Source organism: Furipterus horrens, unplaced genomic scaffold (assembly GCF_987537825.1).
Source record: "Furipterus horrens unplaced genomic scaffold, mFurHor1.1.pri manual_scaffold_4, whole genome shotgun sequence".
Classification (NCBI taxonomy): Eukaryota; Metazoa; Chordata; class Mammalia; order Chiroptera; family Furipteridae; genus Furipterus; species Furipterus horrens.
The window spans coordinates 121,905,690-121,922,150 of NW_028327174.1; the positions used below are offsets into that span (position 1 = coordinate 121,905,690).

The 16,461-nt window shown below is 42.5% G+C and overlaps 1 protein-coding gene and 1 long non-coding RNA gene across 2 annotated transcripts in view; one reads left to right on the forward strand and one right to left on the reverse strand.

The window, feature by feature from the left end:
• Positions 1-11,675, reverse strand: part of FBP2 (fructose-bisphosphatase 2) — a 55,268-nt gene extending 43,593 nt beyond the window's left edge. The window contains exons 1-3 of the mRNA XM_090274011.1: positions 11,386-11,675; positions 4,343-4,505; positions 2,214-2,306 (exon numbers count right to left, since the gene is read on the reverse strand). Of these exons, the coding sequence (XP_090130137.1) occupies positions 2,214-2,306; positions 4,343-4,505; positions 11,386-11,555 (426 nt within the window). The 5' untranslated portion in view covers positions 11,556-11,675. The remainder of the gene's footprint in view (positions 1-2,213; positions 2,307-4,342; positions 4,506-11,385) is intronic.
• LOC150012777 (uncharacterized) overlaps positions 11,612-16,461 on the forward strand; it is a 48,405-nt gene continuing 43,555 nt past the window's right edge. The window contains exons 1-2 of the long non-coding RNA XR_016510535.1: positions 11,612-11,687; positions 12,521-12,563. This is a non-coding gene — a long non-coding RNA (uncharacterized LOC150012777). The remainder of the gene's footprint in view (positions 11,688-12,520; positions 12,564-16,461) is intronic.

The window sequence follows — 16,461 nt, forward strand, 5'->3', positions numbered from 1 at the left end:
GGCTCAGCTTCTGTGCCCTGAAGGGCAGACTGAAGGTCACCCTAAATGTGCCATGTGTAAGTTCCAACAAAGCAGACTTAAAGATCATAAGTGATCATTTGCTCCTCTTGTGGAGTTCATGCAAATGAACAGGATAAATTAAAAATGGACCTAATGCAGACCCTTTAACAACAAAGGGGGTAATCTTAGGGAGAAAAATTGTGACCCAAGGGAAATCACAATGCCCGTTGGTAGACTATAAAGTAATACAGCTAACTGTCATTAAAGTCTCTTTTCATTTAAAGTTACTTTTCATTTGTAAGTTAAACTAGATCTGTGACATCATCAAAGATGCTTAATTTATAGGCAAGAAGAATGTCAAATACCTTGCAACTGGATATCTTCCCATTAAGACAGGCTTACAGATTTAGAGAATGGTTTGTGGGTTATGTTACATAAATTAACATGTTTTTTCTGTTTTCAAAGGGCATAAGCCTAGGATCTCACTACTTGAGTGATTGTCTGTACATATAGGACACACTTAATCCTGTCTGCATCGCTGCCTCCTGAGACTCAACGGTTTGGCTGAACCAAGTGGCTGGGTTGGTGAAGAATGATATGGTCTGTGGGCTTCACCTTAAAACAGTTTTCTCTTTTCTATTCCAATGGCTTGGATAGAAAAGACCCAGAGGGCTAAGAGGTGGGGAACCTAAAATATTTCCCTCCGCCCAGGCTAAATATAGTGGACAAAAGGGTTCTGGACAGATATGATGTGCCTGGCACACCTTCCTCCAAAGAAGCCCTTCTTTGTTCCCTAATTGGGGACATTGAAAAATTAATACCTGCCTTTTGTCATCTAGTGGTTATGGATTGAATGATGCCTTCTAACCCTGTTGCCAAATCTGTTGCCCCCAGAATACAACAAGAATGCCAGCCTGTTAAACCAAGCACACCGTTGTCCAGGGACAGCCAACTGACCTGGAGTCTGCAAGAACCTTCCCCATATGGGAAGGCCACCCTCCCCCCCTAACACCCCCACTCTTATTAGGGAGTACTGGACCCAAGGGTAGGTAGGACGACTACCACGCCCAGCCTAAAGCAGCTAGAAGAGCAGGAGACCATCGCCCACTGTCCTCTATAAGATTATAAAGGGTCTAAAGTCTTGGGGGGGTGGGTGTTACTTTTTTATTGTTATAAAAAGAAATCAATTAATGAATTAATTCTAAAGAAATCAAATAATGAATTAATTCTAAAATAGTAATAACATAGGAAAGGGAGAAACTGGAGAGATTGCATGCATGACCCATGGGCATGGACTGGGGAAGGGAGGGATTGCTGGGGGAGGGGGAGTGCTGGGCGGGGGGGGGGGAGCAAAGGGGGAAAAAATGGAACTATTGTGACAATATAATCAATAAAATGTAATATAAATAAATAAATAAATAAAAATAGTCAGCTTATCCTGGGTCATCTTGTGGGCCCAAATCTAATCAAATGAGTCCTTGAGAGCAGAGAACTTTCTGTTGCTGGAGGTAAAGCGATGGTGCAAAGTGGCGGAGTGAGAAAGATTTGTTCCAGCTTTGTTGTGTTTAATAACAGAGAATGCAGGAAACCTCTATAGATTGAGAATGACCCCCAACATTGGCCATCCAGGAAACAAGGACCCCCGTCCTATGACAGAACAGAACTGAATTCTGCCAATAACCTAAATAAGCCTGGTAGCTACAACTACACACATAGCTTCACCTCTCAATAGCAGACCAGGCTGGCTGACACCCAGATTTTGGCCTTAGGAGACTCTGAGCAGAGAACCCAGTCATGTCTGCCAGACTTCTCTGACCTACAGAACTAGTAGATCATCAGTGGGTGTCATTTTAAGCTCTAAATGTGTGGTAAATTGTTATGGCAGCAATAGAAAAGTAACACAGTCAGATTTGAGATCCATAAAGAAGAAACAGATACCACCTGGAACCTAATACCATGTCTGACGTTTGTGTCTCATCCAGTTTTCATCTGTCCTCTCAGTTTACCTTCTCATGAATGCTATGAAGAAGGCAGAGGGAAAATGATCAATTCAGTTCCTCCAAGTAAGGAGTCTGAGGCAAAGTGGAGTTCATGATTTGCCTATAGTGGCCTGTCTGATTAGTGGGAGGACAGAGATTAGAACTTCAGACTTGTGGCTCCCAGTCAGAAACCTTCTGGAAACCACCAGAAAACAAATCAGACTGTTTACTCACCTTTCTGTAGATGGCAAATATGGTTCCAATGGAGGCCAGACAGTCAATGTTGGAAGATCCATCCAGCGGGTCAAAGCAGACCACATATTTCCCCTAAATGCACAGAGGAAACAACCACTTCCAATCAACACAATTTATGTAACTGTCTGGGTGGGGCAGATAATACAACACCAAGAAGTGATTGAGAACAAAGTGATATCCTTATCCCCCAAAATGCAATTACTTAAGGAGGGCAAAGTGTATCAGCATGTATGAATTGTGCAGGTCAGGGCCTACCTGCCCACACAAATTAGTTATGGTCACACATGGCAATGGACTTCCCTTCACTTCCAAAAAGCTTTCTTCCTGCCTCCTCTGGCTCCACTCTCTCCTCCTACTTGAGCCCATGGGGACTTGGAGCTGCTGAGGGTGTGAAAGGAAACAAGATCTGAAATGTGCATTTTGCAGGGAAGAGGTACGGAAATTGAAAAGAAACTCAGACTCACTCTACCCACATTCATAGCAATGTCAGTTACGGATTTATTGACAAATTTTTATGAACTTCTCCCCAGATAGCTTTTGTTTTTTTCATTTTGGAGCATTTTTTTGCCAAAAAAAAAAAATAATAATAATAATAAATGAAATCAGAAAATCTCAGAGCAATGTTACAGGGCCTCTGGGTCCATCTTATTAAGATAGTGGGTATGTATAGATAGAACAAAAATACTCTTTTGCATTTTGTTGTATCCAACCCACTTGTCTGACGTGAAGACCAGGAGACAGGGCAGGTGGGGTCTTGTGATACCACCCCTCACACTACTGTGGACTGACTGTCACAGACAACTCCACCAACATTTCATGGCGAGAAATCACCAGATACTTTTACAGGCCTCCTTTGTGCAAGGCCCTATGAGCCTTAGTAATGGAGACTGGCGTCTCCTAGCTAATTAAACATAGTTAAAAAAAAATTAAGTAAAATGGGATTCACTTGTAATGTCATTAAAATTACTGTTCCCTAGCTTCAGTTGAGCTTTATTTCCTTTTTTTATCCCCTCGTTCAACAATGGTAGGAAGGGATGAAGGGAAAGGGCACAAATGAGTGGGGTAACTCATAAACTTGGATATTTCTCATTCTCCTTGTGAATAATCCAATTTAGCCTCTTCATTCATTCATGTTTTCATCCAACAGATATTTGTTGGGCATCTAGAAAATGGTAGATCAAATTGGAGAGAGACTTGAGGGTCTTATCAGTGGAGATTGAGAGTTGAAAAGAATTGGTGTGATTTAGCTTCAATTTTGTGAGACAAGAGGATTAAAGTGCTTTGCATAATTCCTGTCATACAGTAGGTGCTTAATAAATTGACATTACTTTTCCTTACTACCAGCTAATCATAAAGAAATGGCACTTTGTCTCCAACACCCAATGTATAAATTAAGGGCCAATAGTCCCAGCATGTATTTTGTATTACTATATTGGCAGATAAACATGGTTGAATGTTTTGGCCACTAACAAACCTCTCTGTTTAGTAAATTTTTCATGAAATCAGAGTGATTATGGACATGCCCTGCACTAACCAAGTTGACCACTGTATTAACGCAAGAGAGCCACCATCTTTTTAATTTTTTTTCCATATTAGTCTGACAGTGTTTCAGGAACAAATAAACCTCTGTCGAAACCATAATTTCCTTGAGAGGAAGTGTGTGTGAGACGGGGAGGGATGGAGTGAACAGAAGCGTAGGGGGAAAAAGTAAGATGCTGTATAGTATGACTCTTCCCAGGAACTCAACTCTTTACTGAACTTGATGATTTTCAAGTCTGCCCTAAATGCCAGCACTTGTTACCTACAGGCAAGTTAAATGAAAATCCATGAACCCTACCTACTAAAGCATTTTTGTAAATCACTCTGATTTATTTCCTGAATGAATCAGTGCCCTGCTAGCTATGGAGTCTTTTTTTTTTTTTTTTTTTTTTTTAACTAGACTGCATAAGACTTCCAACTAAAGAAGTATGGAATTGTTTTTGGAAAACAAAATTAAGCAATAGAGGAAAATCCAAGAAACAAAAGAAAGGCAAGGCAACCATCTTCTCAACTCAGTATCACCAATCTAGTGCTGATGAGTGGAACTGCACCCCGCCTCCTGCACGCACCCTCTTGTCCTCCGGAGTGATAATTGCCTCTTTATTCTCTTCTGAGACCAGTACACAGGTGCTGTAGGAGGCCTGGAGCATGTTGATTACCAGGGAATTGGATAACACGTCCAGTTTCTTCACCTCATCCCCCGTCACATTCACGCTTCCCGCGATCCCAAACCTAAGAGGGGAAAAACAAAGTTGAATAACATCATTAGACTTCACCAAAGGATCCTGAACTCCAACAAATAAGTCCAGACACTGACACACAACCAGTGTATCTCTCTTTCCCTTCATGACTCCGGAGTCTCTAAATTAAAATCACAGACCAAGTATGTCCTGCCCCACAGCAGTGATTCTCAACCTTGCTTCCTTTACACCTCCAGGATATTATCTTTGTCCCCTGTTCTCCCAACATGCTAACCAAATTCACTCTTACTATTGTAAATTATAAACCTGCCTGAGGCACTAGGAGGTTAGGGAACTATGAAGTCAGACAGCACTATAATTAATGACTCCAAAAAAGTAAAGAACCATGACTTTCCAGCCCTAGAATTTCAATATTTATTTACCCTCAAATAATGGCCTGCTGGCTGAATTAAAAATTGCCCTGCTATAGGGTGGTGTTACTGAAATAAGAAGGAAATTTGGAGAGAGACTTAACTAACTTAATATAGTTTTTCACTATCTCTTTTCAAGCAACATCAGAAAGAGCAGTACTATAAAATTCTATCTAGAGTTTTTGTGTTTTAGAGTATTAATATGCAAATGCCTCACACCTTCCACCCTGATGAGAGAAATCTTTCTAATATTTGAGTCAGATCACTTGTCTTCCCAGAGCTCCCAAGTCCCCACAATGGAGGGGGTGGGGATGTTGTGCAGGCACCACTGGAAATGCCTGTTCCCACAATGGCACTTCTCTTGTGCCTCTCATACTCATTTGCCCAGTCTCAGCTCCTAGACCCACCCACCCATGGGGCACACACCTGCCTTAGGATCAATCCTTGGGTTGCTCCCCCACTCCCATGTTCTTCCCTCCAAGAGCCACATAACCACTCCGCACCCAAGCCTTCTGTAATCCAATGGCCACAAAAGTCCTGTGGCCACTGGCAGCCAGCAAGCTGCTCCTCTCCTTTTCACCTTCATTCATAGCACTCTCCCCACAGGAATACTCCCTTCACACCATCACCTTTTCCCTACTGGTCCTCCTGACCTGCTCTGGAAGCCTCCCTGGTCCCTCTTCATGTTCCCACCACACACCAGGCCCACCCTTGCAATCCTGTCCACATCGACTCAGTCTGTTTATGGGAGTTTTTCCTGCTAGGTTATCTGCCCACTGAGACAAAAAGTGCAGCTACTGTATTTATTTCCACAGTATTCAGAGACATAGAAGGTACTCAATACATGTTCTTTGAATGATGAAAAAAGGGATGACAGAATAGTAATCTCTTCTTCTCCTTTTTTAATGCCATTTATTTGTTGAAGGAATCCTCAGGTGGTCTACAGGTAAACCTGACCAAGTTGAGGACCTTGGATTTACCCTTAGTGGGGACAAGCCATTTCCCACTCTCTTCCCTGACTGACAGCCTCTTCCTTCCCCCACAACCCTCCTCCATTACTTGATGTCTGCTGTGATGTGATGGGCTGAGCCTGCTGCCTTGGAAAACAATATTGGTAGCTTGGCTCCAAAGAGTATAGCTTCTGGTTCAAGACGAAAGCTAATAAACAAACAATAGCAACAACAAAGCTGGGTCATTCTGCACCAGAATTTAAAGGCACCACAAACCCAACCTCTTATTTAGTGTGGATTCTGGAGGCTGATGCAGCTGAAAAATGAAGAGCTGGGTTTCCCAAGGCCTATGGTGGGCAGATTTGAGAAACTGTTCTCTGTCCTCTGCTTGCAAACCATCCCCAAACACCCCACAAACCACACCCTTACCCATTCCTCAACAGGCCGTCTCACCCTCCCTCCAGGTGCTGGGCATCCTGCTGTGTCAACCCACACCCACACCCCTCCTTCCAGAAAGAATGTAGGCACATTCCCCAAGAGGCATAATTTCCAGATGACTGCTCCAAGTTAGAGCATGGGTGATGTGTGTTTTTCCCATAGAACAATCCCATCTAGCATTTTAACTAGGACTAAAGATTTCCTGACCATTTTCAAGTGGGATGGGCAATCATTTTGACAATAAAAGCCATGGAGCAGTTTTCAAGGGAAGACTTCCAGTATTCTCTTCTTCCTACAACAAGGAGTGGAGAAAAAGAGGGAAAACATAAAAATTTCTCATCACTTTTAAGTTGCCTTTATAAAGAGTGTGCCTAGAAATATCTTTGCAAAAAGAGGAAGTAAAGGATGAGGGACTTGAGACCCCTGATTGGGAAGTGGCAGGAACATGTGAAAGTCCCATTCTCCTGAGAAGAATTTCTCCAGGACAGAGTGCTACTGTCTTGCTCTCTGGGAAGCAATACCATGGGGCTCTTAAAATAATCTCAGCATCTTGCTAGAAAGAAATTTCCAGCCAATGAGCTTCTCCTGTTGCTGCTTTGGGTGTCTTTCAGAGATGAGAAAGGGGAAGAAGGTTGTTTGAATGGGCGGAACATGGTGCCCCTGTCAGACCAAGGAAAACTCAGCCCCTTAGAAAATGTGGAATTCTGAGACTTCCAGCCAAGCTGGAGGTATAGGTAGACATACTTCATTACCTTCTTCCACAACCATAAGAAGGAGTACATCTACCTCAAAACAAAACAACAAAAACAACAGCAACAACAACCAGAACTACTGGAAAACCGACTGCATGGAAGTCCAACAAACAAAGATATAAAGAAGTAATACTCATCCAGACAGGTAGGCAGGCAGAGACAGGGAGCTGAGATGGAGAGGACATGGTGTGGTGGCTGTGGCGGTGGTGGTGGTGGCAATGGTGGCAGCAAGGCAGTGGCTGTGGCCAGCTGGCAGAAAAAGCAGTCACACATTATAAAAGCCAGGAGGGACACCTGGGAAGCAATCCCAGTCCCAGGACAGACCTTACAGCTTAAGGTTCCAGCGCCAGGAAAATAAAGCCTCATTGCCTCTGGGTGTGAAAACCAGTGGGGGTTAGGGTGGCAGAAGAAACTGCCCCTCTCTCAGAAAAGTCTGTTTAGAGGGCCCCCAATGGTCCTAGAATGTATGCAAACCCACCTACTCTGGGAACCATCACCAGAACAACAGCAAGAGGGGCGCTAGTCACATACAGGAAATGGGTGAAGTGACTGGAAAAGGGCTCAGTGCTGAGCATGCAGCATTGTTTTGTCTCTGACCACTCCCCCACATTGTCGTCGGCAGCCGTCTGTCTCGAGAGACGATGGTGTAGCTTCTTAAGAGTCTATCTGCACCGCCGAGAATGGCTGTGCAGTCCAACTCGGGAGTGACACGGTATCTGTCTCCTCCTGTGTTGAATCGACATCTTGTGATGACACTGGAGTGTCCTCTCCAGTGAAGCTGAAGCTACAGAGCCTGGGCAGGGTGATATGGAGGGTCTGCTATTGCCCATGCCCGTCCGTCTCGAGAGACGATGGTGTAGCTTCTTAAGAGTCTATCTGCACCGCCAAGAATGGCTGTGCAGTCCGACTCGGGAGTGACACGGTATCTGTCTCCTCCCGTGTTGAGTCGACATCTTGCGATGACGCTGGAGTGTCCTCTCCAGTGAAGCTGAAGCTACAGAGCCTGGGCAGGGTGATATGGAGGGTCTGCTGTTGCCCATGCAGCAGACCCCCCCTCTCTTCGCAGCTGAAACGTCCAAGGGAAAGACGGAGTCAATACAGCTTGGCTTCAGGTGCACTGCAGGAGTTGCTGGTGTTGACTACAACGTCAAACTGCCTTAGGGACTCCGGCTCCGGATTTTCTGTCGGGGTTTACTCCCTTAGCCTTTCCCCTGAAGAGGTATGCCACAAGGCAGTGGAGGTTTTTTGGAGTCAGAGTTTTCCTTCTCTGATGTGCCCTGACTGGAAGATCGAACCAGCGACACTTAGCTCGCAGGCCGACGCTCAATCCACTGAGCCAAACCAGCCAGGGGCAACTCCCCCACATACAGCACCACAAAGTGGTGAAGCAGGTTGCCAGGCACTGACCAAAATCTAAGGCTCCACCCCTTACAATGTCACAGGTGCAACAGCTCTACCTAATACACAGAGCCAAACACAGGAGGCTATCAAGTTAAGGAGAAAGAGAAGCATGACCAAAAGAGGGAGCAGGTCAAGGCTTCAGTGAAAGAACTAAGTGATGAGGAGATAGCCAACCTAACAGATACAGAGTTCAAAACACTGGTGATAAAGATGCTCACAGAAATGATTGAGTATGGCAAACACATAAGGGAAGACGTGAAGGCTAGGCTAAGTGAAATTAAGAAAAATCTATGCAAAACCAATAGTGAAGGGAAGGAAGCCAGGGTTCAAATCAATGATTTGGAACATAAGGAGGAAATAAATAGTCAACCAGTACAGAATTTTGAAACAAGAATTCAAAAAATGAGGGGAAGCTTAGGAACCTCTGGGAGAACTTTAAATATACCAACATCCAAATCATAGGGGTGCCAGAAGGAGAAGAGGAAGAGCAAGAGATTGGAAACTTATTTGAAAAAAAAAAAATGAAGGAAAAGTTCCCTAATTTGGTGAAGGAAATAGACATACAAGTCTAGGAAGCACAGAGTCCCAAATAAGCTACACCCAAAGAGGACTGCACCAAGACACATAATAATTAAAATGCTAAGGGTTAAAGGTAAAGAGGGCATCTTAAAAGCAGCAAGAGAAAATCAGAGAGTGACCTACAAAGGAGTTCCCATAAGACTGTCAGATGATTTCTCAAAAGAAACTTTGCAGACAAGAAGGGACTGGCAAGAAGTATTCAAAGTGATGAAAAACAATGACCTACAGCCAAGGTTACTCTATCCAGCAAAGCTATCCTTTAGAATGGAAGGGCAGATAAAGTGCTTCCCAGACAAGGTAAAGTTAAAGGAGTCTGTCATCACCAACCCCTTATTATATGAAATGTTAAAGGGACACATTTTTTAAAAAGAAGTAGATCAAAACTATGAACACTAAAATGACAACAAACTCACAACTATCAACAAATGAATCTATAAAAACAAACTAAGCAAACAACTAGGACAGGAACAGAACCATAGATATGGAGATAATATGGAGGGTTATCAGTGGCAAAGGGAAAGAGGAAGGGGGAGAATGAGGGAAAAGGTGCAGGGATTAAGAAGCATAACTGATAGGTACAAAACGGACAGGGGGACATTAAGAATAGTAAAGTAAATGAAGAAGCCAAAGAATCTATATGCATGACCCATGGACATGAACTAAGGAAGAGGGTATTGCTGGAGCTAAAGGAGGTACTGGACAGAGGAGGGAAAAGGGAAAAAATGGACAACTGTAATAGCATAATCAATAAAATATACTTTTAAAAAATAAGAAAAAATGTGGAATCCTAACGTCCTGTTTCCACAGGCTGCGCCTGCCACCTACTGGTCAGTCTACAGCATTAACCAGCCAGCTTGCAAATTACTCCAGGTCTGGGGTTTTAAACTGTGGTAATAAAAAACATTGACTGAGCACTTAGGTTGGCACTGTAGAAATCATCATAACATGGACTTGCTAACCCTTACAACAACCCTACAAGTCAAGGGATCTTAATATCCTCTCCATTTTTACAAATTGGGAAACTGGGGTACTGGCAAGAATCAATCATTGCCCATGATCACATGGAAGAAAAAGCCAAGTCAGAGGTGCACCTTAATTATCCAATTCCTGATGGAGTCCACTTCATCTGGACATTCAATGGCCATAGAGTCAATACTTCAGCCCATTAATACAACCCTACCACAGCAACTGCTGCCTAGCCGAGCATCCTTCCCAGGGGCAGCCCAGTGGACAGGTGAATAATGCTGAGATGTCAGCAGTAAAGGGCACTAAGCAAAACGGGGCCTACATACTGGGACAGGCAAAGTCACTACCAAGTGTCACTCAGCAGGACTCATCATTTGGCAGGAGCAGGACAGAGGCAAACGGCTGTACCTCACATTTATGAAGTTCCTTAAGGGTACAGCTTGGCCATTATCTCCAAACTATAGCAATACATGGAGTGGGATGAAGCTAATCATGAGACAGCTTAACCTGGATCCCATTACTGGTCTCAAAACCTTGTATAAACAATTCTGTAATTATCTTGTGACAATTAGGTATATCTTGTCATATAATGCTGTCACATTTTTTTGTTAAAAGCACTAAATGGTTAATAATAAATATTAGACTTATTTCTTCATTTTAGAGTAATAATAATAATAATAAATTCCTTCAACTGCTTAGAGGACCTCCACTAGAATAACTACAATGAAAAAGGAAGTCCAAAGAAGACTGCCCTTTTTTATATTATTATTACAAATGTGAACTGGATACTTGGTTGTGTTTATCAGCAGCCATAGCCTGAATTTAGGCTCGTTCTGTGCTTGGACAAAGCACCAAAGAGAACAAAGTCTAGAACTCTGTGCATTACATCTTCCCAGGCCCAGTACCTCCCAGCTTCCTGCCCACCAAGTGGAGAACATAAAAAGAGTCACAGAGAAGAAATTTAAAAGTTGTTTTGTAGGCTGAGGCCTACATTTGTAAATGATTCCTAGTTCCTAATGTATTGGCAAAAGTCATGACAATAAACGGCTCCAATCTGCAGATTCTCTTCAGTCTCTTGGCTGTTTCTTTGTGCGAGTGAGAATGCAAATAGGAAAGTCACGATCATTCAATATGTGTTAATGTAACAAGCTACTGATTTTGTTATCATTATAATACATGGTAACTGAAAAAATTATATATATTTTTTTCTCGATAGCATGTCTCCAAGTATTTTGTTCCTTTCTTGAAACAAGTCGAAGTCCCTTTTATCAAAGCATACGTGACAGAAACTTTAAACTTCTGTCCAGGTCATATAGGCAAAGAGCTTTGACCAGATTTCCTGCCAAGTGCCTGCTGCTTTGCCCCTACCCCACCTGGACCCTATCCCTGCGCCCGCACCTGCTCCCAGGACTTACAGGTTGGCCAGGCCGGCCTTGCGCACAGCTGAGGAAATGGCTTTGATGGCCGTCAGCATGGAGTTCAGCAGCTGCGTGAGTTCTCCTGTCCCTTTCGCCTGACGCCCCTTTTCCATAACATAGCGGGTCAGGGTGACCATGTCCGTTTCGAAGGGGCTTCTGTCTGTCATTGTGGCGCGTAATTTTTGAAATCGTTCTTTTCTTCCTGCAGAAAGCCTTGTTTATCTCTAAGAGCTGTAGCTCCGTGGTGTCAGAGCTGGCCCACCACCTTCAAGGAAAAGTGCCCAGCCCACGTGATTGAGGTAACTGGGCAAGCTCTCAAGGAGAGCTCTCTCTGGCATGGCTCCTCTGAAGGCTGGCAAGGTGCCATAGCAAGCTGTAATTAGATCGGGAAGCCCAAAGACACAGACCTACTTTCTCTTGATGAGCTTCTTTCTTCAAAGACCCTAAGAAGCAACCATCTGGTAATAGGTGGGAGATGAGAAATCCAGCCACTAAAAATAATCCATAAAACCCTCTTATTCAAGGACTAGAAAGGATTCTTCACATCTATCTACTGCAGAACCCAAATCCCCTGTGGTTTATAGAAAGCATATTGGCAGGTATCTTATCTGGGATATAGATGACATGATAAAATAATGGCAACCCTGGGAACTTTTAACAAGGATTCTTTCATATAAGTTTGTGGGATGCTTTTTACTTTCACAAAAACATATATAACTGGATGGACATCTAAAATAGACATCCAAAACTGGAAGAAATAAATTCTATTCCTAGCACAGTGCCCAGCACCAGGGTTATTTTATCAATTTCTCTAGATTTGCACTTTTATAATAAAATAATACTTGCTTATTGGAAAGGAAACACTGCAAAGGTATATAAAGTATATAAAGAAGAAGCAAAAGTCCTCACCACCAGCCCATCCCCCAACCCACTCCCTAGAAATAACTACTGTTACAGCAGGTGGGAATCTGTATTAGTAGCAGGCACTGGTGAGGTCTGCACAGGGTGGCACTTTCTCTAGGGCCAGACAGTCTTGGCTCTGAGTCCCCAGCTAGTTATCTGCTAGTTGTAAAAGCATCGGTTTCCTCACTTGTAAATTGGGAGAATAATAGAATATCTCTCTGTCTTATAGAATGGTTGTGAAGATTAAAGTGGGAAGATGTGCCTGGCACACAGTAAGTGCTCAATAATTGTTAGCTATTATTGCCTTTCCAATTTCTTGATGTATATGTAATTTCACTTTACAAAATATATATAATTTAATTTTACATTTATAATTTCATTTTACAAAATAGAATATTCACATTGCTCTGTGATTTTATATTTTCCTTTGACAGTTATTTCAATTAAAATGTGTTTAGCTGAAAGTAATAGAAAACTCAGAGTGAATTAAATATGTGGAGATTTATTTTTCTCCTATTTTCTCAAGTTCAGTTGGAGGTAACTGCTGGCAATCATTTAGCCATTGAAAGGTTCCATTGGGGACCTTTGTCTCTTCTCTGTGATCCTTGGTGCTGGCTTTTGCCTGATGCTTGTCATTTTATGGGCACAACATGGCCACCACAGTTCTGAACATCTAGCCTATACTGAAGACCCGTACAGGAGAGAAAGGGCAGCTCCAAATACATCAATTTTTTTTTTTTTTGTTGTTGTTAGAAAGGAAAATTTTTTCCCAGAACACACCCCTTGTCCCCACCCCAGTAGAATTCCACTTCATAGAATTGGCCAGAATTTTATCATAGGGTTGATCCCTTGCTGCAAGAGCTGAATCAACCCAACTGGTGTCTGCCATAGCAAAACATCTTGGAAATATATCCATGTTGGTACACAGAGACTTACTGCATTCTAATGTGTGAACAGTTAGATTGTTTTGGGAATGTGTATACTCTTCAGACAATGCTGTAACAAGCTTTCTCATCTTTGCACATGGACCTGTGCGAGGGCTTTAGTAAGCTACAGTTTGAGAGGAGGAACTATGTCACATATTTTAAGTTTGACATCACCAGGATCTAAACCAGAAAACTCTTTTCCTTTTCCTAGACCTTCTGGGAATTGTGATTACTGTAGAATGGAACTTTCTTTGATCCTGAAGTGTCACATTGCCATTAACAAATAACCGAGTTTTGTCTTTCATGTGCGCAATCGACCATGTTTCTTTGGACATAATTACAGAAGGAGTTGGCAATTAGTTCTGGGTCAGTAAATAACTGCTAGATGAAGAGAGTGGCTCATTGGTTACTCGCGTGTTTGGTGCAAAGCGATGTCACTCCAAGTGGACATCACGTCTACCTTAGAGAAATGAACATGTACATTCACACAAAAACCCAGTCACAAATATTTACAGCAGCTCTATTTATAATTGTCAGAAACTGCAGACACACAAATGCTCTTCAAAAATGAATGCATAAACTAGAATAGATCTATAAAATGGAATACTATTCAGCAATAAAAAGGAACAAGCTATTGTTATATGTAGCACTTGGGTGAATCTCAAAGGCATTGTGCTGGTGAAAGAAGCCAGTCTCAAAAGATAATATGCTATATGATTCCATTTGTATGGTATTCTCAAGAAAACAAAATTGTAAAGATAGAGAACAAGTCCATGGTTGCCAGGGGCTAGGGGTGAAAGGAGAAGACACAAAACAGGAGTATTTTGCCTGGTGGAAGTGTCCTATATCCTGGTTATAGTGATGATTATGTATTAAAATTCAAAGAGCTGTACATTTTTAAAGAGTCACTTTACTGTAAAGCAAAATACAAGTGGATCATGGACAGTCTGAAAATTACGCTGGTCCATGACTAGGTACGTAGAAGAGTTGAAAATGTTAAAAACTTTCTATAGCACGTTTCATATGTTTTGTTTGTTCTGATCATATTTCTTAAAATGTAATTTATATTTAATAATAAAACTTAATTTTAAAAGTATATTATATAGATTATGCTGTTACAGTATTTCCAATTTTTTCCCCTTTGCTCCCCTCTGCCCAGTAACTCTTTCCCTCCATCAATCCCACCCCCCTTAGTTCATGTCCATGGGTCATGCATGTAAGTTCTTTGGCTTCACCCTTTCCTATATTATTCTTAACTTCTCCTATCTATTTTGTACCAACCGATTATGCTGCTTATACCCTGCACCATTTCCTCATTTCTCCCTCTTCCTCCTCCCAGCTGATACCCTCCAAATGATCCCCATACCTATGATTCTGTTTCTATTCTGGTTTGCTTAGTTGGATTTTGTTTTTATTTTTTAGATTCAGTTGTTGATAGTTGTGAGTTTGTTGTCATTTTAGTGTTCATAGTTTTGATCTTCTTTTTCTTAAGTAAGTTCCTTTGACATTTCATATAATAATGGCTTGGTGATGATGGGCTTCTTTAGCTTTATCCTGTTTGGGAAGCACTTCATCTGCCCATCCATTCCAAATGATAGCTTTGCTGGATAGGGTAATCCTGGTTGCAGGTTGCCTTTCATCACATTGAATACTGGTTGCCGATCCCTTCCTGCCTGCAAAGTGTCCTTTGAGAAATCAGCTGATAGTCCTATAGGCACCCTCCTGTATGCAGCTCTCTGCCTCTCTCTTGCTGCCCCCAGGACTCTCTCTTTATCTTTCACCTTTGGCATCTCAATCACGATGCATCCTGGTGTGGTCCCCTCTGGGTCCAGCTCATCCTGGATCCTCCGTGCTTCCCGGACCTGTATGTCCATCTTCTTTCCAAAGTTTGGGAAGTTTTCCTCATTTTTTTCAATTCTTGCTTCCTCATTCTGCACTGGATGACTGTTTTCTTCTTTCTTATGTTCCAAGTTATTAATTTGAACCCTGATTTCCTTCCCTTCACCATTGGTTTTGTGTGGATTTTTCTTCGTTTCACTTAGCATAGCCTTCACTTCTTCTCTTATGTGTTTGCCATATTCAAGCATATCTGTCAAGCCTGTGAGCATCTTTATCACCAGTGTTTTGAATTCTGCATCTGTTAGGTTGTCTATCTCCTCATCTGTTAGGTTGGCTATCTCCTCATCGCTTAGTTCTTCCATTGGAACCTTGATTCGTTTCCCCTTTTGGGCCATACTTCTCTGTCTCCTCATTCTGACAGGCTCCTGTGTCTGTTTGCCTCCACATCCCAGGTAGAGCTGTTGCTCCTGTTATGTTGTAAGGGGCGGAGCTTTAGGGATTTGTCAGTACAGGGCAACCTGTTTCACCATGTTGTGGTGCTGTATGTGGGGGAGGGGTCTCATAGGGAACAATGCCACCTACTCAGCACTCGCCCCTTTTCCAGGCACCTCTCCCACTTCTGCACTGGACTGGTGCCTCTCTAGCTATTGCCTTGGTCATTGTTCCCAGAATAGGTGGGTGTGCAGACATTCTAGGACTGTGGAGGCCCTTTAAAGAAGCGGACTCTGCTGAGAGACTGGCAGTTTCTTCCTCCACCCCAACCCCCACTGGTCTGCACAGTCAGAAGCAATGTGGTCTGATTTTCCCCAGTACTGGAACAGTGAGCTGCATGGTCTGGTGAGGAGCTGGGAACGCTCTCTAGGTGTCCCTCCCCACTTTTTAAAACGTGTCACTGTGCTTTCCGCTGGCCTGCTGCTGCTGCCACTGCTGCTACCACCACACCACGTCCACTTCGCCCCAGCTCTGCCCCTCCTACCTGTCTGGATAAGTATTTCTTCTTTATATCTTTGTTTGCTGGACTTCCATGCAGTTTGATTTTTTGGAACTTCTGGTTGTTTCTGGTTTTGAGGTAGTTGTATTCCTTCTTAGTTGTGGAGGGAGATGCAGTGTGTCTGTCTACGTCTCCATCTTGGCTGGAAGTCCTAATAATAAAATTTAATTTAATTTTAAATGACATTACAATCCAACACTAAACAATCAGAGCCTATAATTATATTTTATAACTTTTTTAAAATTTCATTTTTCCAGTATCTGTTTTTTTTACCATTTTAATTATTTTTAAGTGTACAGTTAAATGGCTTTAAGTACATTCATATTATTTTGCAACCACTATTTATCTCTAGAACTTTTTCATCTTCCCAATAAAACACAGTGTGCAGTAAGCAATAATTCCCACTCAGTCCTT